The sequence below is a fragment of the Aedes albopictus genome, chromosome 3, assembly GCF_035046485.1.
Source record: "Aedes albopictus strain Foshan chromosome 3, AalbF5, whole genome shotgun sequence".
NCBI classification, from domain to species: domain Eukaryota; kingdom Metazoa; phylum Arthropoda; class Insecta; order Diptera; family Culicidae; genus Aedes; species Aedes albopictus.
The window spans coordinates 254,980,520-255,005,016 of NC_085138.1; the positions used below are offsets into that span (position 1 = coordinate 254,980,520).

Genomic DNA, 24,497 nt, shown 5'->3' on the forward strand with positions numbered 1-24,497 from the left:
ACCGCAGCAAAATGAAACGTCAAACTGGCGAAAGCGGAAGAAGTAGAGCAAAACGGAAAGTGCAAAAATCAACACAAGTTTTGTGAGTCCGGAGGAAATTTTTCGCGAAAAAACTCTCAAAATCTATCGTAACTTTATTGATTTTCGATTGGAAACATGGAGTGAAAAGGGTAAGTGTGTTGTAATAAGTTAAACCAGTTTTAAATCGACAAAATTCCAACGATTTGTTGCAGCTTTCTTCGAGCGACAATTCCCTGGTGAAAAGTGTAAATATTCCGTGCATCGTTCCGGTTCCTGCACCGCAGAGAACAAGTCGGCATTCGGTTGTGGCTGTGCTGGTGATTCAGTAGTGGATCATGATCTTCCGCGTTGTGGATGCGGCCAAAATCATCGGAACGCGGCAGAATCTCGTACCGTATCTGACGCTATGCCATCAGGTGAATCACCGGATCGGGATCCTGGCCCTGCGGAAGCTTTCGGTTCTAAGTAATTCTAGGATTTCGAACAAATTTGTTTTTAATGTAAGGAAAGCGGACAAGAAGCAACCCAGTATTCCGAGGTTATCGTACGGTACCCAATCGACAACGCCTCCCAAGGAGGACAAAAAAGATGCAGCGGGCGCAGGGAAGGAGTCCCAGGAGAAGACCCTGGAGATAAATACCAAAAGTGGGAAGTTGCTGGTGACGACCACGACGACGGCAGATGCCAAGCTCCAGGAGGTGATCATCGAAAAGCCAATAAATCTCATGAAAAACGCCGCCGATGCAACTGCCGCCAAAGAAGCCCTCCAGCATTCGACCGCGGTTCCGGGAGAAGATGACCCAAAACGGAAGCTGGAAGCCGCCGAGCAGAAAGAAAAGCTCGCGGAAAAGAATCGACAGCTAGCGAAGAAGCGGATCCAGGTGGACTTCTCCCGGTCATCTCTGGAGCGGAATTTCATCACTCCGGTTCGAGCCATGTCCGACTTTCTACTGAAGCCGTCCGACCTAGAAGGGCTGCCCAAAACCAAACGAAGATCCCCGTATGAACAGGAACCACCCATCACGGTGTACTGGCGGAAGGATGTGGAGGCCAAGGCCATTGAGGTGTGGGGTTCCCGGGAAAATCTTCTGAAGGAATGCTTAAAGCGAGAAATCGAAAAGAAGCGACATCAGCAGAGTGAGAAATCCGTAATCCGTTCTTAGAAGACCGAATAACTAACGTCCATGCATTTTAGACATTTTCACAGTGAAGCGAAGGTTGCGTGACTACCGGCGGGAGATTGGAAGTCGCACCAATGTGGTGGATTCGGAGCCCGGGTTGTTCGGTAAATCCGGAAAGGTGGTGCTGACAGCCATTGCCATGTAAAAGCAAAGGAAAATCTCAAGTCTTCTACTTACTGACCCATCTTTTCTTCCAGTAATGCTACCAATTGTCTGTTCAAGTTCGGTGCCTGGCTCTACACCGGTTCGCACAGTATGTTTGCGGAAACGATCCACTCGCTGGCGGACACCATCAACCAGCTCATTCTGGCCTATGGCATCCACAAGAGTACGCAGAGTGCCGATTCGGACCACCCGTATGGTTATGCCAATATGAAGTACGTTTCGTCATTGATTTCCGGTGTGGGAATTTTCTGTGTCGGAACGGGTTTGTCCTTCTACCATGGGATCATGGGTCTGGTGGATCCCCATCCGCTGGATGATTTGTACTGGGCGTTCTTCATTCTCGGTGGCTCGCTAGTTTCCGAAGGTGCAACGCTGGTGGTGGCTATCAATAGTTGCCGGAGTGGTGCCAAGGCGCTGGGGATGACTTTCAAAGATTATGGTAAGTAGAACAAAACGGAGTTAAATGAGATTCCATAAATGTGAGTTTTTCCTGACAAACACATCTTTAAGCATGAAGTATTGTAGGAGCCAGTAAGCGGTATTCATCCAGGAGTTACTCCAGAGATTATCTCGGGTTTTTCAACTAATCTTTAGAATATTTTTAGAATACAGAGAATCCATAATGGATTCCTCCAAGAATTTCCCCTGAAATTTCTTTTGGAGTTCCTCTACGCATTTCTCCCAGGATTTTTCCAGAGATTCGTTCGGGAACTCCTTCAGATATTTCTACCGGGATCCTATTCAGCATTTATCTTGCGATACTTTCAAAGATTCCTCCCAGGAATCTTCAGAGACATCATTCAGTTTTTTTTTCTATGGATTGCTTTCAAAAATGCTCCAGTGATTGTCCCGGATTATTCTGAGTATTTTCTAGAATTCTCTCAGAAGTTCTTCCCATGAAACCTACATTATTTTCGGGATTCCTCAATTACCACTTCCCAACTAACATTTATTGTAAATGTAAACGTCAACAAAGCGTCCTCAATACGGCTTGATGCTGATTTACTGTGTTGTACATATGGACGGAAGCTTCTATGCAAGCCCTATACCAATGAATCTGGCGAACTTAATCCACATGTATATAGTCTGTGCGAGCAGCTTCTATGCTACGAAGTCATAGCTCTTTTCTCGGCTCCTATGTAACCACTAATTGAATAACATCTTGAGAAGGCGCTTTTTCAGCCTTTTCGCAGTTGTTAAATAATAGTTTTACGGCATCCCCAAATTGAACGATTAAATATAATTAGGTTATGGATACCGTGACGCAATACATGTGGAACTGGAATTATCACTTTTAAAATTGAATAATTAAATACTTGCCGCTACTTGGAATTGAACTTCCGATCTCCGTATCCACTGGTCGCGATGATGTCCTCGCTGCCACACTGCTATATATAAATAGCATAGAAAATAGCCCCTTTTGTTTTACTCCAGACAAGGCTTCATACTCGGCTTCCAGGGATGGGAACACTCACTTGCAGAGAGTTACACTCACTTGATGTTTTCTCATCTCAGAAGCGTGAAATCAAGAAATGGTGTATGGACGACTTTTGCCTTGTGGTTTTGTCTAAAAGTTTGCCGAATAGAGTAGGTGTCGCACACGCATATCAAAGTCGTGACAGAGCTGTGAAAGCGACTCTCCACGAGGTGAGTGTAATTTACATTCACCTCGTGGAGAGTTGCCTTCGCAGCTCCTTCACGACTTCGGTATGCGTGTGCGACCCCTACTTTATTCAGCAAACTTTTAGACAAAATCACAAGCCAAAAGTCGTCCATACACCATTTGTTGATTGCACGCTTCTAAGCTGAGAAAACATCAAGTGAGTGTAACTCTCTGCAAGTGAGTGTTCCCATCCTTGTCGGCTTCATAATTGTGCCACAAGAAACCTTACCCAACTTCATCTTGCTGCAGAAGCTTGTGAAACGTCAAACACAATAATGTTTACATTGAACATGCTGTTTGGTTGCGCCAACAGATTCTTCTTCACAGCTTCTAGCTGAAAGAGTGTTCTTTAAACGGCTACGAAGCGCTGCTGTTTTGTGTTTTGGCAACATTACAAAACTTACTGTATAAAAGCAGCTGTTGTAGTGGCTGGGACTCTTACTCGATTTGCACATCTTCCGGCAAATCTTCCGGCATTGAATTAAAGTGCAATAAAAGCAACCCAAATAATTTCACAGCACAGAGATGGATAGCTGTAAAGAATTTGTGTAGTAGCTTCCCGCTTGAAGTTTGTTTTGACAATAATGTTTACATCCGACAAGCCGTGTTGGTAAACCAACGCAGTTTCTTTATTACAACTTCTAGCTGTAATGAAATCGCATAACGGCCTTCAAAGCGCTGCTGGTTTGGGGATTTGTTAGTATAACGAATTGTACTGTATAGTAGCAGCTGTTTTGTTAGTGGGGACTCCTATTCTTCCAGAAAATCTCCCGGAGTTGGAATAGAGTAGAGTAAAGACAGCCCCAGTGACAAGCAATGGATTTCCGAACACCGAGTTTGGTAGCTGTATGGTGCTTGTTTTACAGCCGTGTATCAGCTTATGATTTATATTTGACTAGCTTCCCTTTTATTCAGCGTTGACTGCTTTTATTCGATGGTTACACAACAGAAAGCAAATGACTGAAGCTTATAGCGCTGAAAATGTTAGTTGGGTTATTAGATTCCTGCGAGGATTCCTTCAAGGGCTCTTTTATTGATACCTTCTGAAACTTCTTGAAAGATTTTCTAGGGAGTCCAACATTTTTTTGTGGATCCCGCCAACGATCACTACTTTGTTTCCTCCAGGAGATTCCTGTGATCTTCTAGACATCTCTCTTGAACACTTCCGATGTTTCTTTAATCTTCCGTCAATCGCGCGGCTGGCCACCACTGCCAGCACCACGCTAACGCCGAGTACAAAAAGCAAGATTTTTTCAACGTATTGTACAAAACACAACAGCGCGATCACTCGAGGGTTAAGTTTTATTCTATGGGCTATTTCCGAATTTTTTTTCTAAAATTCTTCCCGAACATTCTCCAGAGGCTCTTTTCATGATTTCTGCAAGGGTCGATCCTGTAATTCTATTTTCACTTATTCTATCGGAGATTCCACCATAATCTTTCTGGTATAGGTACGGCTTTTTTTCCCGGCAGTCCTTCAGGAATACCTCCTGCGATACCTCTTGAATTTATTTTCTGGGGTATCTGGATTCTCACCAGAGAGGGATTTCAACGAAAGAGCTGCCGCAACCTCGCTGTTAAGCACGGTTTCATGACCGAGGTCATATATGACCCCTTCGGCCCCAAAGGGACGTTGGAGTAGTTAATCGTCTCTTACTTCCTCTTACGTGCCGTTCACTTAGAACCTGACAAAATTGACTTTGAATTGAACTCCCGCGGTGTTGTTATCCATCCTGGGTCGGGTCAATCTAGTTCCAAAAGGTATTTTTCAGTGTGCAAAAATGCTCCGAGACAGCAGTCCGTTCATTTAAAGGGGATGTTGACGCTGAATTGGAACTTTGGAGTGGAAAATTTGAGTCCATAAAGGGAAAATTTGGGATACAGGTGTCCGAAAAAAGAGGATTATCGCAGCAGATGGCTCCATCCACCTCGGCTCCAAATCGTCAAAAACTATGTCGTGGTAGAGCCCAGTAAGTCCATTGCAGATTTGTTGAGCGATGTGGTAACCCTCCATATCTACCCCTTCGGGAATAGTATAGTGCCTCCCCTCACGCCAAATGAGGAAGATAGTGAAGATGATGGTGAGGATTTGCTAGCTCAAATTGCCGTGGGAAAGAATGCTTCACCGAAAGGAAACCAACTTCCAATCGTTGAAGCATCCTCCAATCCATCCAAAAAGGCGGTGGGCGAAGAAATTCGCGATGTCTAACTTGACATAAGGGTGGAGATAGGAAGGACGCAAGGGCAAATTAAGGACAAACTTCATGAAATCCCGCTTCAACAGTGCATCAGAACTACAAACGCATCAAACTCACGAAGCAAGTTTCAAACAACAGTGCATTTTATTATTCTGTTCTTGCTTACTTGTAATAAGCTTAAAATAAGAAGCTCAGGTGCGGTGGCTTTGTTTACGAAAAGATTTATGCCCTCGAAATCGTGAGTAGGTGTCAAAGTCAGCCATTTGGGGCGGCCATTTTGAGATTCTAACATGTATGTCCTTAAGCAAACTGAAACTACTTTGTACAAATCAAAACTATTTTCAACCAGAATAGCCCTCCATCGTCACCTAAATGAAACAGACCTCCACCTATTCCTTTCAAAGAAACGGGAGGTCGACCCGAAAGAGATCTTCGAGAGAAGAATTGCACAAAGCCTAAATCTCCACAGTCGCAAGAAAGCATAATACCTATATCGTCGGTTTCCTGCAATAGGGGCACATCTCAAAATTTGTCATTTTTGAGATTATGATGGTATTGTACATGATGAAAAACTATGTAAACTTTCATCTCACAAAGACCCGTTCAGAAATTCGCTGAAAAACGCGAGATTTTGACATATTCACCAATTTTCCGCAATAAAGGCACAATTCAAAATCAGTCAACTTTTTTCAATAGTCGTTCAAAAATAGTATTCGAAAATTTATGAAACAGATAGTCCTTCAGTCCCTCTCCATGATACAACAATCAAAATTGGTTTGCTTTTGTCAAATGATGAGAGAAATAAGTGAACTTGCATGAAGTGCTTCAAGATTGCCAATTTTCAAACGCTCATTCTGAAAATTCTGCCCCTATTGCACTGCCGTAATTCTGCAAAGTGACGTGAGCGCCATTCAAAATTTCGATATTTTTTTATATATTATATATAATATCTAGAGTAAAAATAACACTGTGGTATTCCTGCTGTATTAGAATGCAAGGTCTAGTCGTAATCTATCGTCTATGGAAAGAAACTTAGAAGATGAGCAAGAGTTTTATGCATAATAACCAAAAAATTGGCCAAAACTATCAATGTCGCTTACGTCACTTTGCAGAATTACGGCAGTGCAGGAAACAGACGATATTTGAGCTCCCTGCACTAAAAGACGGCTTGCGGTTATGACAATCACAAAATTGTTTTCAAATTTACTATGGCAAAACATAATCTTCAACCCATAAACGCTTCTTGTGTGCATTATGTTTCCTCTCATATCAACCGGTTCGATAGCCGAGTGGTAGCGTGTGAGCCTGATGATCTAAAGATTATTGGTTTGAATCCGGTTGCCAACAGAAACTTTTTTTAATTGTAAATCGGGTTCATGGTAAAATTGAAAACATTAATCTGTTGAATTGAAACGAAACTCAGTCTGCACAAATCAAGTGGCGTTGTGCATAGTTGTCAACATATGACCCTCAGAATAGTAATTTCAACCGCAAGCCGTCTTTCAGTGTGGTGGAGCAACACCATCCGCCACACTTGGGAGTGTGCTACAATTGCGGAACATGAATATGAAAAGTCTCCTAAACCCAAACGTGTCTTCTTTTGCGTACTGTGGGTTTAGGGGATTTGAAGCTTCTCCATGCCCTTATTGTTTGTTATCTGTACCAATTCTTTAAATATTGTTCCAATCAAATTTTTCGAAAACAATGTTTCATTTTTGGTACTGTGGTACAGTACCGTAATCGTAATTTAAAAACTCCAATTATTTTGATCCTGGCATCCGTTGTTTGCATATTGTTCAACGATGACCTGCAAGTAAATATTCAATTCAGTGTGAGATTGTGGGAAAAGTTAGTGGAACACCAAGGATTCCAAACACCAGGATTGTCCTCGTCGGCAGTCCAGGACTGTCAAACCTAGGTTTCACAACTAGGGTATGCCACCCTGGTGGTTAGTACAGTCTCTTTAATCACAAATTCACATTACTCACCTGAAGGAGAAAGATTGCTATGCAGAGCAATCCAATTTGTGAATCTTTCAGAATTTTTACGAAAATCTTGGTACAGCCAAAGCATTAGCATTAGCATTAAGCGAGCCGCACAAATTCGTAGGTAGTACAGCCCTAGACCGCTGTTATGAGGGTTGCCTCCTTCCCGTACGAATCAAAGCACAACGATTTAAGCCTAATCTCTGACTCTTAGACAAGACTGACGCAATCCTCAAATCGTCGAGCACTGTCCTGGCCACGTCCTTGCAACTGCTGAGGGACAAGAAAGGATGTTTAGTTTTGAATTAGCTATGAAAAATGTAGTCAGCTCTACGATCTCTCAGGCCTAGGTGTCACGGGAATTTGGGTGTTGTTAGTGGGAGGGTAAACTCCAAAGGATATGCTTGGTCAACGTCAGGCACACCATTGTTAATCTGAAATATAAAATAATATTAACATCGTACGTCAAATAAGCTACATATTAGTGATACGCTCGCCACAGTTACATATTTTTTCAATATTATTTATATCATACGATAAATTTACCTGAATCCTGCTGAAATAAAATGTTAATCAGCAGTACATTGAAACAAAATAAACTACAATCTCACAAATAAAAGCATCAAACTTTGATCTTGGAATATTTATAAGTACGGTAAATATCAAGATCTAAATTTGATTTGGTAGATCTTACACCGCAACGCACCATTCTAAGGTGATCTTACCACCTTACGGGTAACGAAAATCTTTATACAGCCAATGGGTCCTAATATATACGGGGGTCCAAATTATATTCGCAACCCCAAACTGGATTTAAAATATACTTCTCTTAATATTGCAGTCGTACGCGGACAGGACCCCTGCGTGAACGTGGTCCTCACGGAGGATGCCGCGGCAGTGCTCAGTGTGGCTTTGGCTGCCACCTGTATGGGCTTGTCCTCATACTCCGGTTCGCCCATTCCGGATGCCGTGGGTTCGCTACTAGTCGGTTGCATGCTCGGCGGAGTAGCTTCCTTCATTATCTATACCAATGTGGCCGCTCTGGTGGGACGATCCATTCGGCAGGAGAATCTCGACCGGATAAACGCCGAACTGGAGAGCGACATCATGATCCGGGCGATCCACGACGTCAAGGGTATCGACATGGGCAACTCGTTGGTTAGGTATAAGGTAAGATCGAGAGTTTTGGGGGATATGCGCTGGAGTTAAAAGTTGTACAAATATGTTCTAATTTCAGGCTGAAATGGACTTCGATGGTCGAGAGCTAACACGTGTGTATCTAGACAAGCAGGATCTGAACATCTTGCTGGAGGAAGTCAAAACGTTCCAAACCATTGACGAGCTGGAAGCGTTCCTTCTGAAACATGGCGAGAACATTGTGGATTTGATGGGAGGCGAAATCGATAGGATTGAAATGAAACTAAGGGTAAGTTTCACCTTAGCTTGTCTTGTATCGACATTGTTTTAACAAATTATCATTTATCTCACAGAAAAAGTTCCCCGAAATACGGCACTGTGATCTGGAGATCTTGTAAGTCTGTTACGCTTCCTTTTTGTTACCGGCTCCTGTCCCTGTCTTGTATCGGTTTAAAGTGAGTATTTCAAGCAAGCAACTCGAACGAACGAAAGATTGGCAAGTCTGAGTTTATTTTACCTCGATAGATATATTTTTACGTATTAAAGGAGAAGCTATGAAATAAAACAGTAATTCCAAATTCGAATCAAAATGTAATGTAAATCAGCACTCATTAGCCTAGAGGTGATAACACTGTGGCACCGACACAAGTGTAGAAGAATAATAAATTATTGTGCTTACTAGTACTTAACTGACAACTCACAAAAACACTCCGACGGAGCTTAACCGATGCCGATCCATGTAAAAGGTTCCAAGTTGGGCAAATTGTGATGAAGACAATGATGTAGACAGTGTGCAGCACCACGGCGGACCGATTTCCGTTACTGAATGTTCAAACTTGTTCCCTATCGTTATACTAAAACCAGTGTATCAAAGAAAAAAACTGCAAACTTATGAAATCACGCAACTCTAATAGGAATACAGTGAGACAATATCTAGTTATTTTGCGCGATAATACATATTTCACTGCAAACAAAAATTACTGAATAACTAACGAAATTGACGAAAGAAATCCGTAATACCTTACATACAACATACAGGGGGTGGCCAAAATGTTTGGGATAGGCAACTTTATTATCTCTCACAAAAAAGTTCAACATACTGTAACTTTTCATAGAGTGGATCAAAAACTCAAATTTTGACTGTTTGTTAACCTATTATATGTGCATCATTGGTACAAATTTGAGCTCGATTGGTTAATCTTTCGCGAAGCTAGAACCGTTTTCGTAAAACGCTATTTTTAAGATAGTTTATTTTTGAACTGTCATATCTCAGAAACCAGTGAATTGAATTGAATGAAAATTGAAACGTTTATCAACAATATATTAGTGCTTCACAAGTCATTGAAACATTGGTACTTTTAAAACATTTAAAAAAGTTATCCTGGATTATTGAAACTTTTTGGATCTTTCTAGAAAAAAATGTAAATGTTTTACATCAATGCCATTAAATTTTATGTCTTTATGAGTTTAACTGCGATACCATCCTTATCAATTGCTTTGTTGATTTTGAGCTGGTGAATGGCATCCTTATAACTTTCCTCAGCGTGGGAGTTGGATCATTTTCGTTCTCTGCTGCGTCTACGTTCTCCACGTCATGCATGTGTCCATTAGTGTGGGTCATCGGAACCATTTTCTCAGATCAAAGCTTTTTTGGTTCCGTTTCGGGTCCTGAGTATCTGTACAAAATTTGAGCACGATCGGTTGCGTCTACACTTTGCGCATTGCAATTGAAATTTGTATGGGATGTTGTATGGGAAAACATGCTTTTTTTTTGCATTTTAGCCATAAGTTGAAAAAGTTTGTCTGAAACTTTTTAACCGATACTGTAAAATGATAGCCCAAGATGTTCTGGAAAACTTTGTTGAAGACCGCAAAGCGATCCGATGCTTGTGAAAATAGTTATAACCAACGAACCGCATGCATGTTTTTATGTTTAAACATGTAAAGGAATAACAATAGCAACAAAATCATGCTGTTTTACCAAGCAATGCCAACACTATAATTTTTTTCATAAGCATCAGATCACTTCGCGGTCTTCGACAAAGTTTTTCAGGACACCGTAGACTATGTTTTCATTTTATCGGTTACACGGTTTTAGAAAAAATCGAGCTTGTTATGAGAGAAGTGCAAAAAAGTGTGTGTTACTATGTAAAACCCCATACAAACTTCAAACACGATGCGCAAAACGTAGACATGACCGATCGTGCCCAAATTTTGCACACTTATTTGGGTCTTGAAATGGGATCAAAAAAGCTTTGATCTGATGGGATACCATTGAATTTTTCGTTTTTCCATATAAACGATGACCCACTCTAGTGTCCATCGAAATGCTGCTTCCGCCTTTTAATCACCTCACATGCGTCCGTCAGGCTTCCGTCCTTATTCCTGCATGTCTCGGCTTGCGGCCGGAAGCCTTTTTTTTTCTTCTAAACCATAGGGGGATAATCTGCTCAACAGACATCCTAACAGAAGGTTAGGGTAGTGTAGGTCTGACAGGCCGTCTTCTACAACAAAAGTAAAATCCAGGACTACTCTCGCCTCGTACCCACTAAACCATTCCTATGGTCGCCAAACCCTACGTCTCTCCGGAACCACCAAGAAGGCATTGCTTCAGAGAGGGGCTAGTGCACATCGCACCCACAAGGTTAGCTGCGTAGCCTGCAGCAACGAACATCGATGACTCGCTCTGGAGAGTCCATCACGGTAGCATGCTGGCGCTTAGCCAGTTTCCCGAGTCGTCCTCGCCACTCCCTTTGTCCTCGGAAGGCGGGCAGGGTCAACCCCGCCCGCGCCCTACTGCTGAGCGGACATCAAGAACTGATGCCCACGTGCAACCCGATCTGACCTGCCCGTAAGGAAGGGTATCACTACCCTTCAGGCCCTATCAGATGCACCCGTAGGTTGCAGACAGCATGATCTCACCTATCCAGACCCTTGCCGGGGACCCCTTTCCAACCGTGGGCTCGGATCCAACCCAGTAGACCGACGCCACGACAGCACCGCTACCGGGACTTCCTCTCCGCGGCCACTTAATCGTTGCAAGGGTCGATTTCGACCGCAGGGCACCGGTATGACCTACGAAGCCGACTCCAAACCCCTGGACCACCTCTTGTACTGCATCTGGACTAGCCACTCTCCGAGTCCACGCGCCACCTCCTCTGTAGTTCCCAGACGATATGGGTGATAGCCGTTGAAACGGCGTTGCAGCCAAACTCATCCCTACACATCCTCTGGACCAAGTTGTCCGGAGTTGTGTCCTCCCTGCATGTGGCAAGCATGCGGTCACGCATTGTGCGAAAACGCGGGCACACGAACAAAACGTGTTCCGCCGTTTCCTCTAAACCATTGCACACTGGGCATTCGGGAGAATCCGCATGCCCGAAACGGTGTAGATACTGTCCGAAGCAACCATGACCTGAAAGGACCTGTATCAGGTGGAATGTAACTTCCCCATGGCGCCTATCAATCCAACTATCCACCCTCGGTATCAACCTATGGGTCCACCTTCCTTTGGTGGAACTGTCCCACGCGCGCTGCCATTTGACCATAGAGGCCATCCTGGCAGTCCTGCGTATGCCTCTTGTGCCGCGCATTTCGAAGCACTCCATGTCCTCACTGATAAAAATGCTGATAGGCACCATACCAGTAATGACGCAGAGAGCGTCGTGTGACACGGTACGGTATGCGCTCCCAACCCTCAGGCACATAAGCCTGTAAGTACTTTCCAGCTTCCGTCGGTAGCATTTAGTACTTAGTGCGGTGCCCCACGCCGAGCCGCCATACCTAAGTATGGACGTAGCAACACTAGCCAGAAGCTTGCGCCTACTGGCGTACACCGCAGAGCTATTGGACATCATCCGGGACAGTGCCGCAATAGCTGTGGAGGCTCTTTTACAGGCATAATCGACGTGGCTACCGAAGGTAAGCTTATCGTCGATCATCACGCCCAAGTGTTTGACGGAGCGCTTTGACAGGATAGTACACTCTCCTACACTGATCTCCGTCTGCTGCTCCGACTTCAGGTTGTTAACAAACGTCACCTCTGTCTTGTGGTGAGCCAGCTCCAGTTTCCTGGACCGCATCCACGCCTCCACAACCTTGATCGAGTGGTTGGTAGTCAACTTTACCTCCTCGATCGTTTCACCGTAGACTTCGAGCGTAATGTCGTCGGCAAATCCGACAATCACCACTCCCACTGGATACTCTAACCTCAACACCTCGTCGTACATGATATTCCATAACACCGGACCCAGGATGGAACCTTGCGGGACTCCTGAGATTATGTGAAAGCACTTCCGACCCACCTCCGTGTCGTAGACTAGTACACGATTCTGAAAGTAACTTCCGAGAATCTTGTACAGGTACTCCGGTATCCCCAGACGCAAGAGCGCATCGGCAATAGCAGACCAGCTAGCGCTATTAAACGCATTCCTTACATCCAGAGTCACTACCGCGCAAAAGCGAATTCCCCTCCTCTTAGGCTCGAGTGCTTTCTCGGCGGTTTTTGTAACCGACAAGATAGCGTCTACGGTGGACCTCCCCTTCCGGAAGCCGTACTGGTTACTCGAAAGACCATTTTCGCCCTCGGTGAACCGCAACATTCTATTGAGGATGATCTTTTCGAGCACCTTCCCCGCCGTGTCAATCAAGCATATTGGTCTATATGCCGACGGGTCTCCGGGTGGTTTCCCCGCCTTTGACAATAGTACCAGGCTCTGCCTCTTCCAAGCTTCTGGGAAAGCTCCCTCCAGGCATTTCTGCATAGCAGACCTAAACATCTCGGGAGCCTCTGCAATGGCTACTTTTAAGGCCAGGTTCGGAACTCCGTCCGGACCTGGGCCTTACCTACGATAAGGGACTTAGCTATCCCCACAAGTTCCACATCGGTGACCCTCTCCTCATCGCCAGCCCCAGTCCCCGGCTGTCCTACGAAAGGAGGCCAAGGATTAGGATCATGACGCGGAAAAAGTCCTCCAATGATCCCCTCCAACATCTCTGGAGATTGCTCTGTAGGAGCCATCACACCTCTCGTCTTGGCCATAACGATCCTGTAGGCGTCACCCCACGGGTTCGTATTGGCACTCTGACAGAGACCCTCAAAGCAGGCCTTTTTGCTTGGCGCGGCGTAGGTCCGCAATCGCGTCGGTCCACCAGTAAGCCGGTGGCCTCCCATTTCTAGGGTGGACTCGCCTAGGCATGGTCGCATCACACGCACGTGAGAGCACCGCTACCAGCTCGTCGCCGTCTAAACCGATTAAGTTTCGCTCACGGCGGAGCGCCTTCCTAAATACCCCTTCGTCGAAGTATGATGTCTTCCACCTGCGAGGGCTTGGCCTTGGCCTAGCCGCCTCTTCTTCTATCCGCTGTCTGCTGTTATTGTAGTCGATACTGTAGCGAACCGCCAGGTGGTCGCTGTGAGTGTAGCCATCATCTACTCTCTAGTTCGAACTACTTGTTAGGCCAGGACTACAAAAGGTCACGTCAATAATTGACTCCGCTCCGTTTCGACTAAACGTACTCTTGGTACCGACATTAGCCAAGTCGACATCTAAGATGGCCAGTGTTTCTAGCAGGATCTGACCCCGCTGGTTCGTGAAACGGCTTCCCCATTCCACGGCCCAGTCATTAAAGTCGCCCGCTATTACCACCGGCCTTCGCCCTGTTAGCACGGTCGTTAAGCGGTCCAGCATTTGCGTGAACTGCTCGATCGGCCACCGCGGAGGCGCATAACAGCTACAGAAGAAGACCCCGTTTACTTTGGCGACCACGAAGCCCTCATAGGTAGTAGACACCAACTCCTGAATGGGGTATTTACCCGTCGTCAATATCGCCGCCATTTTTCTGGTCCCATCTGAGGCCCAGTTGCCGTTGCCGGCGGGTACTCGGTATGGGTCCGAAATGATGGCGATATCCGTCTCCCACTCAGAAACCGCCTGACAAAGCAGTTGCTGAGCCGCATCACAGTGGTTCAGGTTCAGCTGCGTTACCTGCACTGTGATTTGTTGTTCACTGCGGCTTTCTTAAAGGCCGGGCACCCTGGACCACCCATCGTATGTCTGTTTTTCGAGGTTTTCCCGGTACAGATCATGCAGATGGGCGGACTCGTGCAACTTTGGGCCTTATGACCTTCAGCGCCGCATCGCCTACACAGTTTGCGCCTGTCGGGGCCTTTGCAGTCCCACGACTTGTGTCCTGGTTCCAGACACCTGAAGCAAACCTCTGGTGGCTCGTGGAATGTCAGGTGACATACACACCAGCCCACCTTTATACTCCCTAATTTAACGGACTTTTTAACATCCGCCACAGGTAGCTGAACCAAAGCTATCTGTGTCCCTGCTGGCCCTCTCCGTAGCTTAACGGCTGCGGCGGCCACCTGCACATCGCACTGTTGCCGCAGTGCCGTGACGAGCGGCCGGAAGCCTTCGTGGGATGATTTGAGCTTCTGGTAAACTTCCGTGTTTTCATCAAATTGCACTTAATATCTTAAAAATTCATGCTGTACCATGTAACGAATTCCACATTTTCATAAAGGTAAAGTAGATCGCGCGATCGCAATCAGGCTAAGGCCGGGGTGGCCTCTGCTGTACATAGTAGCCGTCTCCATTCCACTCGGTCCATGGCTGTTTGTCTCCAGTTTCTCACTCTGCGTAGGGTGGCGGACGCGCTGATTCCTCCCTGGAGCCCTTTGCCATGATGTATGTACTTTGTCTTCGACACATTAATGACTAATGCGATTCGCCTGGCTTCACTCTTTAGTCGGATGTACGTTACCGCCATCGTCTCAAATTTACGAGCAATAATATCAATATCATCAGCGAAACCAAGCAGCTGAACGGACTTCGTGAAAATCGTCCCTCTCGTGTTTTCCCCGCTCTTCTTATTACACCCTCCGAAGCAATATTGAAAAGCAAGTACGAAAGACCATCACCATGCCGTAACCCTCTGCGAGATTCGAAGGGACTCGAGAGTGTCCCTGATACTCGAACTACGCACATCACTCGATCCATCGTCGCCTTGATCAACCGTATCAGTTTATCCGGGAATCCGTATTCGTGCATAATCTGCCATAGCTGGTCTCGATCGATTGTAGCATACGCCGATTTTAAATTGATGAACAATTGATGTGTGAGCACGTTGTATTCGCGGCATTTCTGCAACACCTGGCAGATGGCAAACATCTGGTCCGTTGTAGCGCGTTTACCCATAAATCCAGCCTGATATTGCCCCACGAACTCTCTTGCAATCGGTGATAGTCGGCGGCATAAAATTTGAGAGAGTATCTTGTAGGCAGCGCTCAGTAGTGTGATCGCGCGGTAGTTCGCGCAATCCAACTTGTCGCTCTTTTTGTAGATGGGACACACGATAACTTCCATCCATTCCTCCGGTAATACTTCCTCCTCCCAAATCTTTTTTTTTTTTTTTTTTCCTTCTAAACCATAGGGGGATAAATCTGCTCATCAGACACCCTAACAGGAAGGTTAGGGTAGTGTGGGGATGAGGCCGTCTTCTACAATGCCGGTAGAAGCCAGGACTACTCTCTCCTCGACCCACTAAAACACATTCCTATGGTCGCCAAACCCTACGTCTCTCCGGAACCACCAAGAAGGTATTGCTTCAGAGAGGGGCTAGTGCATATCGCACCCTCAAGGTTAGCTGCCGTAGCCTAGCAGCAACGAACATCGATGACTCGCACTGGAGAGTCCATCACGATAGCATGCTGGCGCTTAGCCAGTTTCCCGAGTGGTCCTCGCCACTCCCTTTGTCCACGGAAGGCGGGCAGGGTCAACCCCGCCCGCGCCCTACTGCTGAGCGGACATCAAGAACTGATGCCCACATGCAACCCGATCTGACCTGCTGAAGGCAAGGGTATCACTACCCTTCAGGCCTTATCAGCTGCATCCGTAGGTTGCAGACAGCAGGGTCTCACCTACCCCGACCCTTGCCGGGGACCCCTTTCCAACCGCGGGCTCAGATCCAACCCAGTAGACCGACGCCACGACAGCACCGCTACCGGGACTTCCTCTCCGCGGCCACTTAATCGCTGTAAGGGTCGATCTCGACCGCAGGGCACCGGTATGACCTACGAAGCCGACTTCGAACCCCTGGACCACCTCTTGTACTGCATCTGGACTAGCCATTCTCCGAGTCCACGCGCCACCTCCTTTGTAGCTCCCAGACGATATGGGTGATAGCCGTTGAAACGGCATTCCAGCTAATCTCATCCCTACACATTCTCTGGACCAAGTTGTCCGGAGTTGTGTCCTCCCCGCATGTGGCAAGCATGCGGTCACGCATTGTGCGAAAACGCGGGCACACGAACAAAACGTGTTCCGCCGTTTCCTCTAAACCATTGCACACTGGGCATTCGGGAGAATCCGCATGCCCGAAACGGTGTAGATACTGTCGGAAGCAACCATGGCCTGTAAGGACCTGTGTCAGGTGGAATGAAACTTCCCCATGGCGCCTATTAATCCAACTATCTACCCTCGGTATCAACCTATGGGTCCACCTTCCTTTGGTGGAACTGTCCCACGCGCGCTGCCATTTGACCATAGAGGCCATCCTGACAGTCTTGCGTATGCCTCTTGTGCCGCGCATTTCGAAGCACTCCATATCCTCACTGATAAGAATGCTGATGGGCACCATACCAGTAATGACACAGAGAGCGTCGTGTGACACGGTACGGTATGCGCTCCCAACCCTCAGGCACATAAGCCTGTAAGTACTTTCCAGCTTCCGTCGGTAGCATTCAGTACTTAGCGCGGTACCCCACGCCGGGCCGCCATACCTAAGTATGGACGTAGCAACACTAGCCAGAAGCTTGCGCTTACTGGCGTACACCGCTGAGCTATTGGACATCATCCGGGACAGTGCCGCAATAGCTGTGGAGGCTCTTTTACAGGCATAATCGACGTGGCTACCGAAGGTAAGCTTATCGTCGATCATCACGCCCAAGTGCTTGACAGAGCGCTTCGACAGGATAGTGCACTCTCCTACACTGATCTCCGTCTGCTGCGCCGACTGCATGTTGTTCACAACCGTCACCTCTGTCTTGTGGTGAGCCAGCTCCAGTTTTCTGGACCGCATCCACGCCTCCACAACCTTGATCGAGTGGTCGGTAGTCAACTTCACCTCCTCGATCGTTTCACCGTAGACTTCGAGCGTAATATCGTCGGCAAATCCGACAATCACCACTCCCACTGGGTACTCTAACCTCAACACCTCGTCGTACATGACATTCCATAACACCGGACCCAGGATGGAACCTTGCGGGACTCCTGAGGTTATGTGAAAGCACTTCCGACCCACCTCCGTGTCGTATACTAGTACGCGATTCTGGAAGTAGCTTCCGAGAATCTTGTACAAGTACTCCGGTATCCCCAGACGCAAGAGCGCATCAGCAATAGCAGCCCAACTGGCGCTATTAAATGCATTCCTTACATCCAGAGTCACTACCCCGCAAAAGCGAATTCCCCTCCTCTTAGGCTCGAGTGCTTTCTCGGCGGTTTTTGTAACCGACAAGATAGCGTCTACGGTGGACCTCCCCTTCCGGAAGCCATACTGGTTGCTCGAGAGACCATTTACGCCCTCAGTGAACTTCAACATTCTATTGAGGATGATCTTTTCGAGCACCTTCCCCGCCGTGTCAATCAAGCATATCGGTCTATATGCCGACGGGTCTCCGGGTGGTTTCCCCGCCTTTGGCAATAGTACCAGGCTCTGCCTCTTCCAAGCTTCTGGGAAAACTCCCTCGTCCAGGCATTTCTGCATAGCAGACCTGAACATCTCGGGAGCTTCTGCAATAGCTACTTTTAAGGCCAGGTTCGGAACTCCGTCCGGACCTGGGGCCTTACCTACGCTAAGGGACTTAGCTATCCCCGCAAGTTCCACATCGGTGACCCTTTCCTCATCGCCAGCCCCAGTCCCCGGCTGTCCTACGAAAGGAGGCCAAGGACTAGGATCATGACGCGGAAAAAGTCCTCCAATGATCCCCTCCAACATCTCTGGAGATTGCTCTGTAGGAGCCATCACACCTCTCGTCTTGGCCATAACGATCCTGTAGGCATCACCCCACGGGGTCGTATTGGCGCTCTGACAGAGACCCTCAAAGCAGGCCTTCTTGCTTGCTCTTATCTCGGTCTTGAGCGCGGCTTTTGCAGCGGCGAACACCACCCGCCGTTCGTTTCGCTCTTCCTCTGATCGTGCTCGCTGCATCCGCCGCCTAGCCCGTAGGCAGGCGCGGCGCAGGTCCGCAATCGCGTCGGTCCACCAGTAAGCCGGTGGCCTCCCATTTCTAGGGTGGACTCTCCTAGGCATGGTCGCATCACACGCACGTGAGAGCACCGCTACCAGCTCGTCGCCGTCTAAACCGAGTAAGTTTCGCTCACGGCGGAGCGCTTCCCTAAATACCTCTTCGTCGAAGTATGATGTCTTCCACCTACGAGGGCTTGGCCTTGGCCTAGCCGCCTCTTCTTCTATCCGCTGTCTGCTGTTGTTGTAGTCGATACTGTAGCGAACCGCCAGGTGGTCGCTGTGAGTGTAGCCATCATCTACTCTCCAGTTCGAACTACTTGTTAGGCCAGGACTACAAAAGGTCACGTCAATAATTGACTCCGCTCCGTTTCGACTATAGGTACTCTTGGTACCGACGTTAGCCAAGTCGACATCTAAGATGGCCAGTGTTTCTAGCAGGATCTGACCCCGCTGGTTCGTGAAACGGCTTCCCCATTCCACAGCCCAGGCATTAAAGTCACCCGCTATTACCACCGGCCTTCGCCCTGTTAGCACGGTCGTTAAGCGGTCCAGCATTTGCGTGAACCGCTCGATCGGCCACCGCGGAGGCGCATAACAGCTACAGAAGAAGACCCCGTTTACTTTGGCGACCACGAAGCCCTCATAGGTAGTAGACACCAACTCCTGCACGGGGTATTTACCCGTCGTCCATATCGCCGCCATTTTCCTGGTCCCATCCGAGGCCCAGTTGCCGTTGCCGGCGGGTACTCGGTATGGATCCGAAATGATGGCGATATCCGTCTCCCACTCAGAAACCGCCTGACAAAGCAGTTGCTGAGCCGCATCGCAGCTGAACCTGAAGTTACCTGCACTGTGATTTGTTGCTCACTGCGGCTTTCTTAAAGGCCGGGCACCCTGGACCACCCATCGCATGTCTGTTTTTCGAGGTTTTCCCGGTACAGATCATGCAGATTGGCGGACTCGTGCAGCTTTGGGCCTTATGACCTTCAGCGCCGCATCGCCTACACAGTTTGCGCCTGTCGGGGCCTTTGCAGTCCCACGACTTGTGTCCTGGTTCCAGACACCTGAAGCAAACCTCAGGTGGCTCGTGGAATGTCAGGTGACAAACACACCAGCCCACCTTAATACTCCCTACTTTAACGGATTTTTTAACATCCGCCACAGGTAGCTGAACCAGAGCTATCTGTGTCCCTGCTGGCCCCTTCCGCAGCCTGACGGCTGTGGCGGCCACCTGAACATCGCACTGTTGCCGCAGTGCCGTGACGAGCTCTTCCGCTTCGGTGATCTCGTCTAGGTCTTTGACCTTCAGAGTCGCCTCATGCGTAAGAGTCCTCACCTCCACTCCATCACCAAGGACCTCTTCTGCCAGCCTCTTGTAGGCGGCGCCCTTGTGATCCTTCTGGCGCTTAAGCTCCAGGATCATTTCGCCCGTACGAGTACGTCTGATACTGCGTACATCGGCTCCAAGACCCTCGAGCTTGGCGTCGCACCTCATCGCCTTCAAGACGTCCGAGTATTTCGACTGTTCGGTCTTGATGACGATAGCGTCACCTTTTTCGCGCCTGGCACCTGCCTTCCTACGCCTTGGCTTGGCGACCTGCGCTTCTACCTGCGGAATCACCTTCTTCTTCTTCTTCCGCTCTACCTTTGTCCAAGGAGGGTCTTCTCCTTGGACCGCCCTGCTCTGTGGCTGCTGAGGGCCCACCATTGGTCGCAACCCCTTATTCCCTTCATTCCGGGACGGGCCAGCCTTTTCAGGCCCACCCTTCCCAGCTTTCCGGGAACCCTGGCTGGGGTCCGACTTTCCAGCGTTACCACCGGCTTTCGGGGTTATTATACGTCTGGCCTTGCGGGCGCCGCCAGACAGCTCCTCACCTGACGGCTGCCTCGCCCGCTTCTGCGAATGCTTGTCACGTTTGTCACGAGCATTCGCTTCCACCCTCCTCGGACTACCTGCGAAGGAGAAGGCCTCTGTTTGTGTAAACTTCGACACATTCTCCTTTGCTGGTTCCGCAGCTGTAGCAGCCAGCAACGCCACCGCGTGCTCCTGCTTGGCCTCATCGACAGACACTCTAAGTCTAAGCAAGGCCGTTTTCAGGTCCTTGCTTATATTCGACTTAGTTGTCGCAAAGTCGATGATTTTGCCAAGCTGGTGCTCAGCAACCTCTAATGCGGGCCGTCCTTTACCAACTTCTTGGCTTATGGCCCTCAGCAGCCACGCTCCGTCCATGACCTCCACCGGCTGGCTTGCCGTGGAGTGGACAGGAGCTCCCACGCTTGAGCTACGTAAGCTACCAGCACCTGACTCCTCGCTTCTCCTTGTCGGAGACCTCATCAACCCACTTCTTGCGAAGGGGTTGATCGCACCACTACTTCCACCTAAGATATTTGATTTTTGATTCTTGCTCATTGTTCCCACGAGTTGCACGAGAAATAATGTCCACCACGCCAGAGCTCTGCATTAACGCGGTAAGGGACAGCATACTGTGGGGGGTGCCCAGGTACCCCACAGGCTCCGTTAAAGATCGAGCATCTTTTTCACCCCCTCGATCACTCATTCCTCGGCACGGGTCGCCTGACACCTTGAATTGGGGTTAGTAGTCCTATTCTTAGCCGGCAACTACGCGGCTGACTCGCAAGCGGGGGGGTGCGTCAGGCCCCAGGACATCCGTCCCTGCTGCCCTCCCAAATCTTGGTAATGACCCAGTGTAGTGCTCTCACCAGTGCTTCTCTACCGTATTTTAGAAGCTCGCTTGGTAGTTGATCTGCTCCAGCGGCTTTGTTGTTTTTCAACCGGCCAACCTCCTCCTCAATCTCTTGGAGGTCAGGGGCCGGAAGTCTTTCGTCCTGTGCACATACTCTTAGATCTGTTACCACGCCACCTTCGGTCAGTGTTGAGAATACTCACTTGCAACAGTGATACTCACTTGCTTCTATCTCAGTGCAGAAGCATGCTATCAAAAAATGATGTTTGAAGGGCTTTTAGATTGTAATTCAATCTAAAAGTTTGCCGAACAAAGTAAAGGTCGCAGACGCATACCAAAGTTGTGAGAGAGCTGTGAGTACAAGGTGAGTAAAATTCGTGTAATTTATACTCACCTTGTGCTCACAGCTCTCTCATGGTTTTGGTATGCGTCTGCGACCTTTACTTTTTTCGGCAAACTTTTAGATTAAAGTACAATCTAAAAGCCCTTCAAACATAATTTTTTGATAGCATGCTTCTGGACTGAGATAGAAGCAAGTGAGTATAACTCTTCCCAAGTGAGTATTCCCAACACTGCCTTCGGTACTTGCAACGTCGCCATTGAGGTGCTCATCGTAATGCTGTCACCACCTCTCGACCACCTCACGCTCGCTCGTGAGAATATTCCCGTGATTATCTCGGCACATGTCGGCTTGTGGCACAAAGCCTCTGCGCGAGCGGTTCAGCTTCTCGTAGAACTTTCGTGTGTCCTTAGCGCGGTACAGCTTTTCCAACGCTTCGCGATCTCGTTCTTCCTGCTGGCGCTTCTTCATCCGGAAGACTGAGTTCTGCCTGTTCCGCGCCTGTTTGTAACGTGCCTCATTCGCTCTCATACGGTGTTGCAGCATTCTCGCCCATACTGCATTCTTCTCTTTTTTCAACTGTTCACATTCGCCGTCTTACCAGTCGTTTCTGTGATTCGGAGTCGCGAAGCCTAGTACTGTAGCCGAGGTACTACCTATGGCGGATCGGATGGTCCTCCAGCCAGCTTCAAGTGTAGCTGTGCCAAGCTGCTCTTCCGTTGGTAGGGCCACTTCTAACTGCTGCGCGTAGTCTTGAGCCACTTCTACGTTACGCAGTTGCTCGATGTTGAGCCGTGGCGTTCGACTTCGACGCGTGGTGATAACTGTCGAAAGTTTTGAGCGCATGCATACAGCGACTAAGTAATGATCCGAATCTATATTCGCACTGCGGTATGTGCGGACGTTGGTTATATCCGAGAAGAATTTACCGTCGATTAGAACGTGGTCGATTTGATTTTCTGTTTGATGATCGGGTGATCTCCAGGTGGCTTTGTGGATATCACACACTTTCTGTCCAGTCCAACAAAGTTCCTGCAACGCCACGATGTCGAAGTTGCCGTGATGTAGTTCGTCGTAGATTATCCTGTCACATCCTGCGAAACCTAGTGACTTGCAATTCCATGTTCCAAGTTTCCAATCGTAGTCCTTATTTCGTCGCGTGGGTCTTTGCCGATTGTATCGAGTCGTATTTTCTCCTATGTTATTCGCAATGGGGATTTTTACGGGTGGCTTATTGGGCCTACGCCAACACTCCTGCCTCACCGGAGCGCCATCGTGCCAGTTCTGTTTAACGTCCCAGCCAACACTAGGACGACCACGCTGATGGGGCTACCATCTTAAATCTAGCTGGGCGTGGTGCAGCGTTTCTTACTCAGCCGCTGGATGCCAGAACAGACGCTGTTTGAGCCGCACCTCCTTGGTGAACAGACGCTCGGATCGTACCTCCTCAATCTAGCTGAAGTCAGAAGGACAACAGTGCCCAGGCTGCACTACCAGCTAAGCACACAACTCTTAGCTGGCGGTCTTTGTCATCGCTTGACCCGTGGAAGCATGAGGTAGGAACTTGTGAGGACCAGAGCTATGTTGGACGCTCTCCTTATCGACTCACCGTTTTACAGCCCAGGGGTAAAGTATAAAGGTAAAGTAAAGGCCAGGGGTTCTCAAACTTTTTTAGCTTGCGACCCACTTTTGATTTTTATAGAGTTTGGCGACCCACCTGCAAGTATTTTTTTAAAATAGGATATATCGCCAATTATTGCACACCTTAAAAACTCGCAAATGGTAGCACACTCCTTGCTTTTCTAATGAGGTGTGTAACAATTGCCGATTCACCCTACGTAATTTTGAATTACCTTTTTAAATAAATTCATTTTATCACTTTCAAAGGTTGTGAAGCCTAAGTTTAAGGAGTCCAAGTTTACAGCATCAGTTGACTCTTAGACTTGAGGCGAAATTGGAAGCATTTCCTCACTTTTTGGTTTTTGACTTTTTATTAAATAACGAAGCAATATTTTTAAAATCGGGTTTCGTGCACAGGTAGAGTATGGATCAGGGTAGCTTCTGATTTTTTTGCGCGGTAGAAAATGTTTTTCACGAAACCCGATTTTAAAAATATTGCTTCGTTATTTTATAAAAAATCAAAAACCAAATTTGCGTAAGATTTTCGACTGGAAGTTTAATGTTTGGGAGATTTTGGCTTTCTCAGTCTAGGGAATCCAAACGATTAAATTGGCATTGCCAAAAATATGAGGAAATGCTTCCAGTTTCGCTTCAAGACTTTGAGATAAGATTCCAAGTTTTTAATATATGTAACCAGTGTGGCTCCATGCAACACTTCAGAACAGCTCTAAAAATTACCAAAAACATACAATTTGCACACAGTTTTTTTGAAGATATAGTGGAAATTGTATGCTTCTGCTTAACTTTAAAATCTACTTTAACATAAAATATCGGGTTGAAAAAGCTATATACACTGTGAATGACTGGGTGAAAATCCAGTAGTTTTTAGGATTGTAGTACTGCTGGATGCTCAGATAAACCCTATTGAGATTTTTAATCATATCCTCCTTTTAAGTTATTCCGACTTCCGACAGTTATTCTGACCAGATAATCGACTGAAGTTCGGTGAAGGTAAGGTTTTTAGTCGAAGTTTGGTAATTTTTTGACGATTTTTGGAGTTTATATTTTTATTATATTTTACCGGCACGTAAGTAAAACTGAAAATGCCAACTTCAAGTAACAACTTGAACTAACTTTTTTAGAACACAAGTAAAATCTTAAATTTTACCCTAATCCTAAAACTTTCGATTGAAAACTCAAAGTTTTAGAATCGATTTCAGAACACAGA

The 24,497-nt window shown here is 47.4% G+C and overlaps 1 protein-coding gene across 1 annotated transcript; it reads left to right on the forward strand.

Moving 5' to 3' along the window:
* The first annotated feature begins 3 nt into the window (after positions 1–3).
* Positions 4–9,196, forward strand: LOC109422333 (proton-coupled zinc antiporter SLC30A9, mitochondrial). Its single transcript, XM_019697021.3, has 7 exons — positions 4–170; positions 234–1,158; positions 1,217–1,343; positions 1,400–1,806; positions 8,055–8,383; positions 8,451–8,639; positions 8,704–9,196. Exons 2-7 carry the CDS (start codon positions 357–359, stop codon positions 8,746–8,748), a joined length of 1,899 nt encoding a protein of 632 aa, XP_019552566.3. The 5' UTR covers positions 4–170; positions 234–356; the 3' UTR covers positions 8,749–9,196.
* Positions 9,197–24,497: the final 15,301 nt, after the last annotated feature.

Bases quoted from the DNA above. Each gene is read 5' to 3' on its own strand.
- LOC109422333 (XM_019697021.3), top strand. From the start codon at position 357: ATGATCTTCCGCGTTGTGGATGCGGCCAAAATCATCGGAACGCGGCAG. The intron at 1,159-1,216 runs GTGAGAAATCCG...CATGCATTTTAG, and splicing joins AAAGAAGCGACATCAGCAGA to ACATTTTCACAGTGAAGCGA. The intron at 1,344-1,399 runs GTAAAAGCAAAG...CTTTTCTTCCAG, and splicing joins GTGCTGACAGCCATTGCCAT to TAATGCTACCAATTGTCTGT.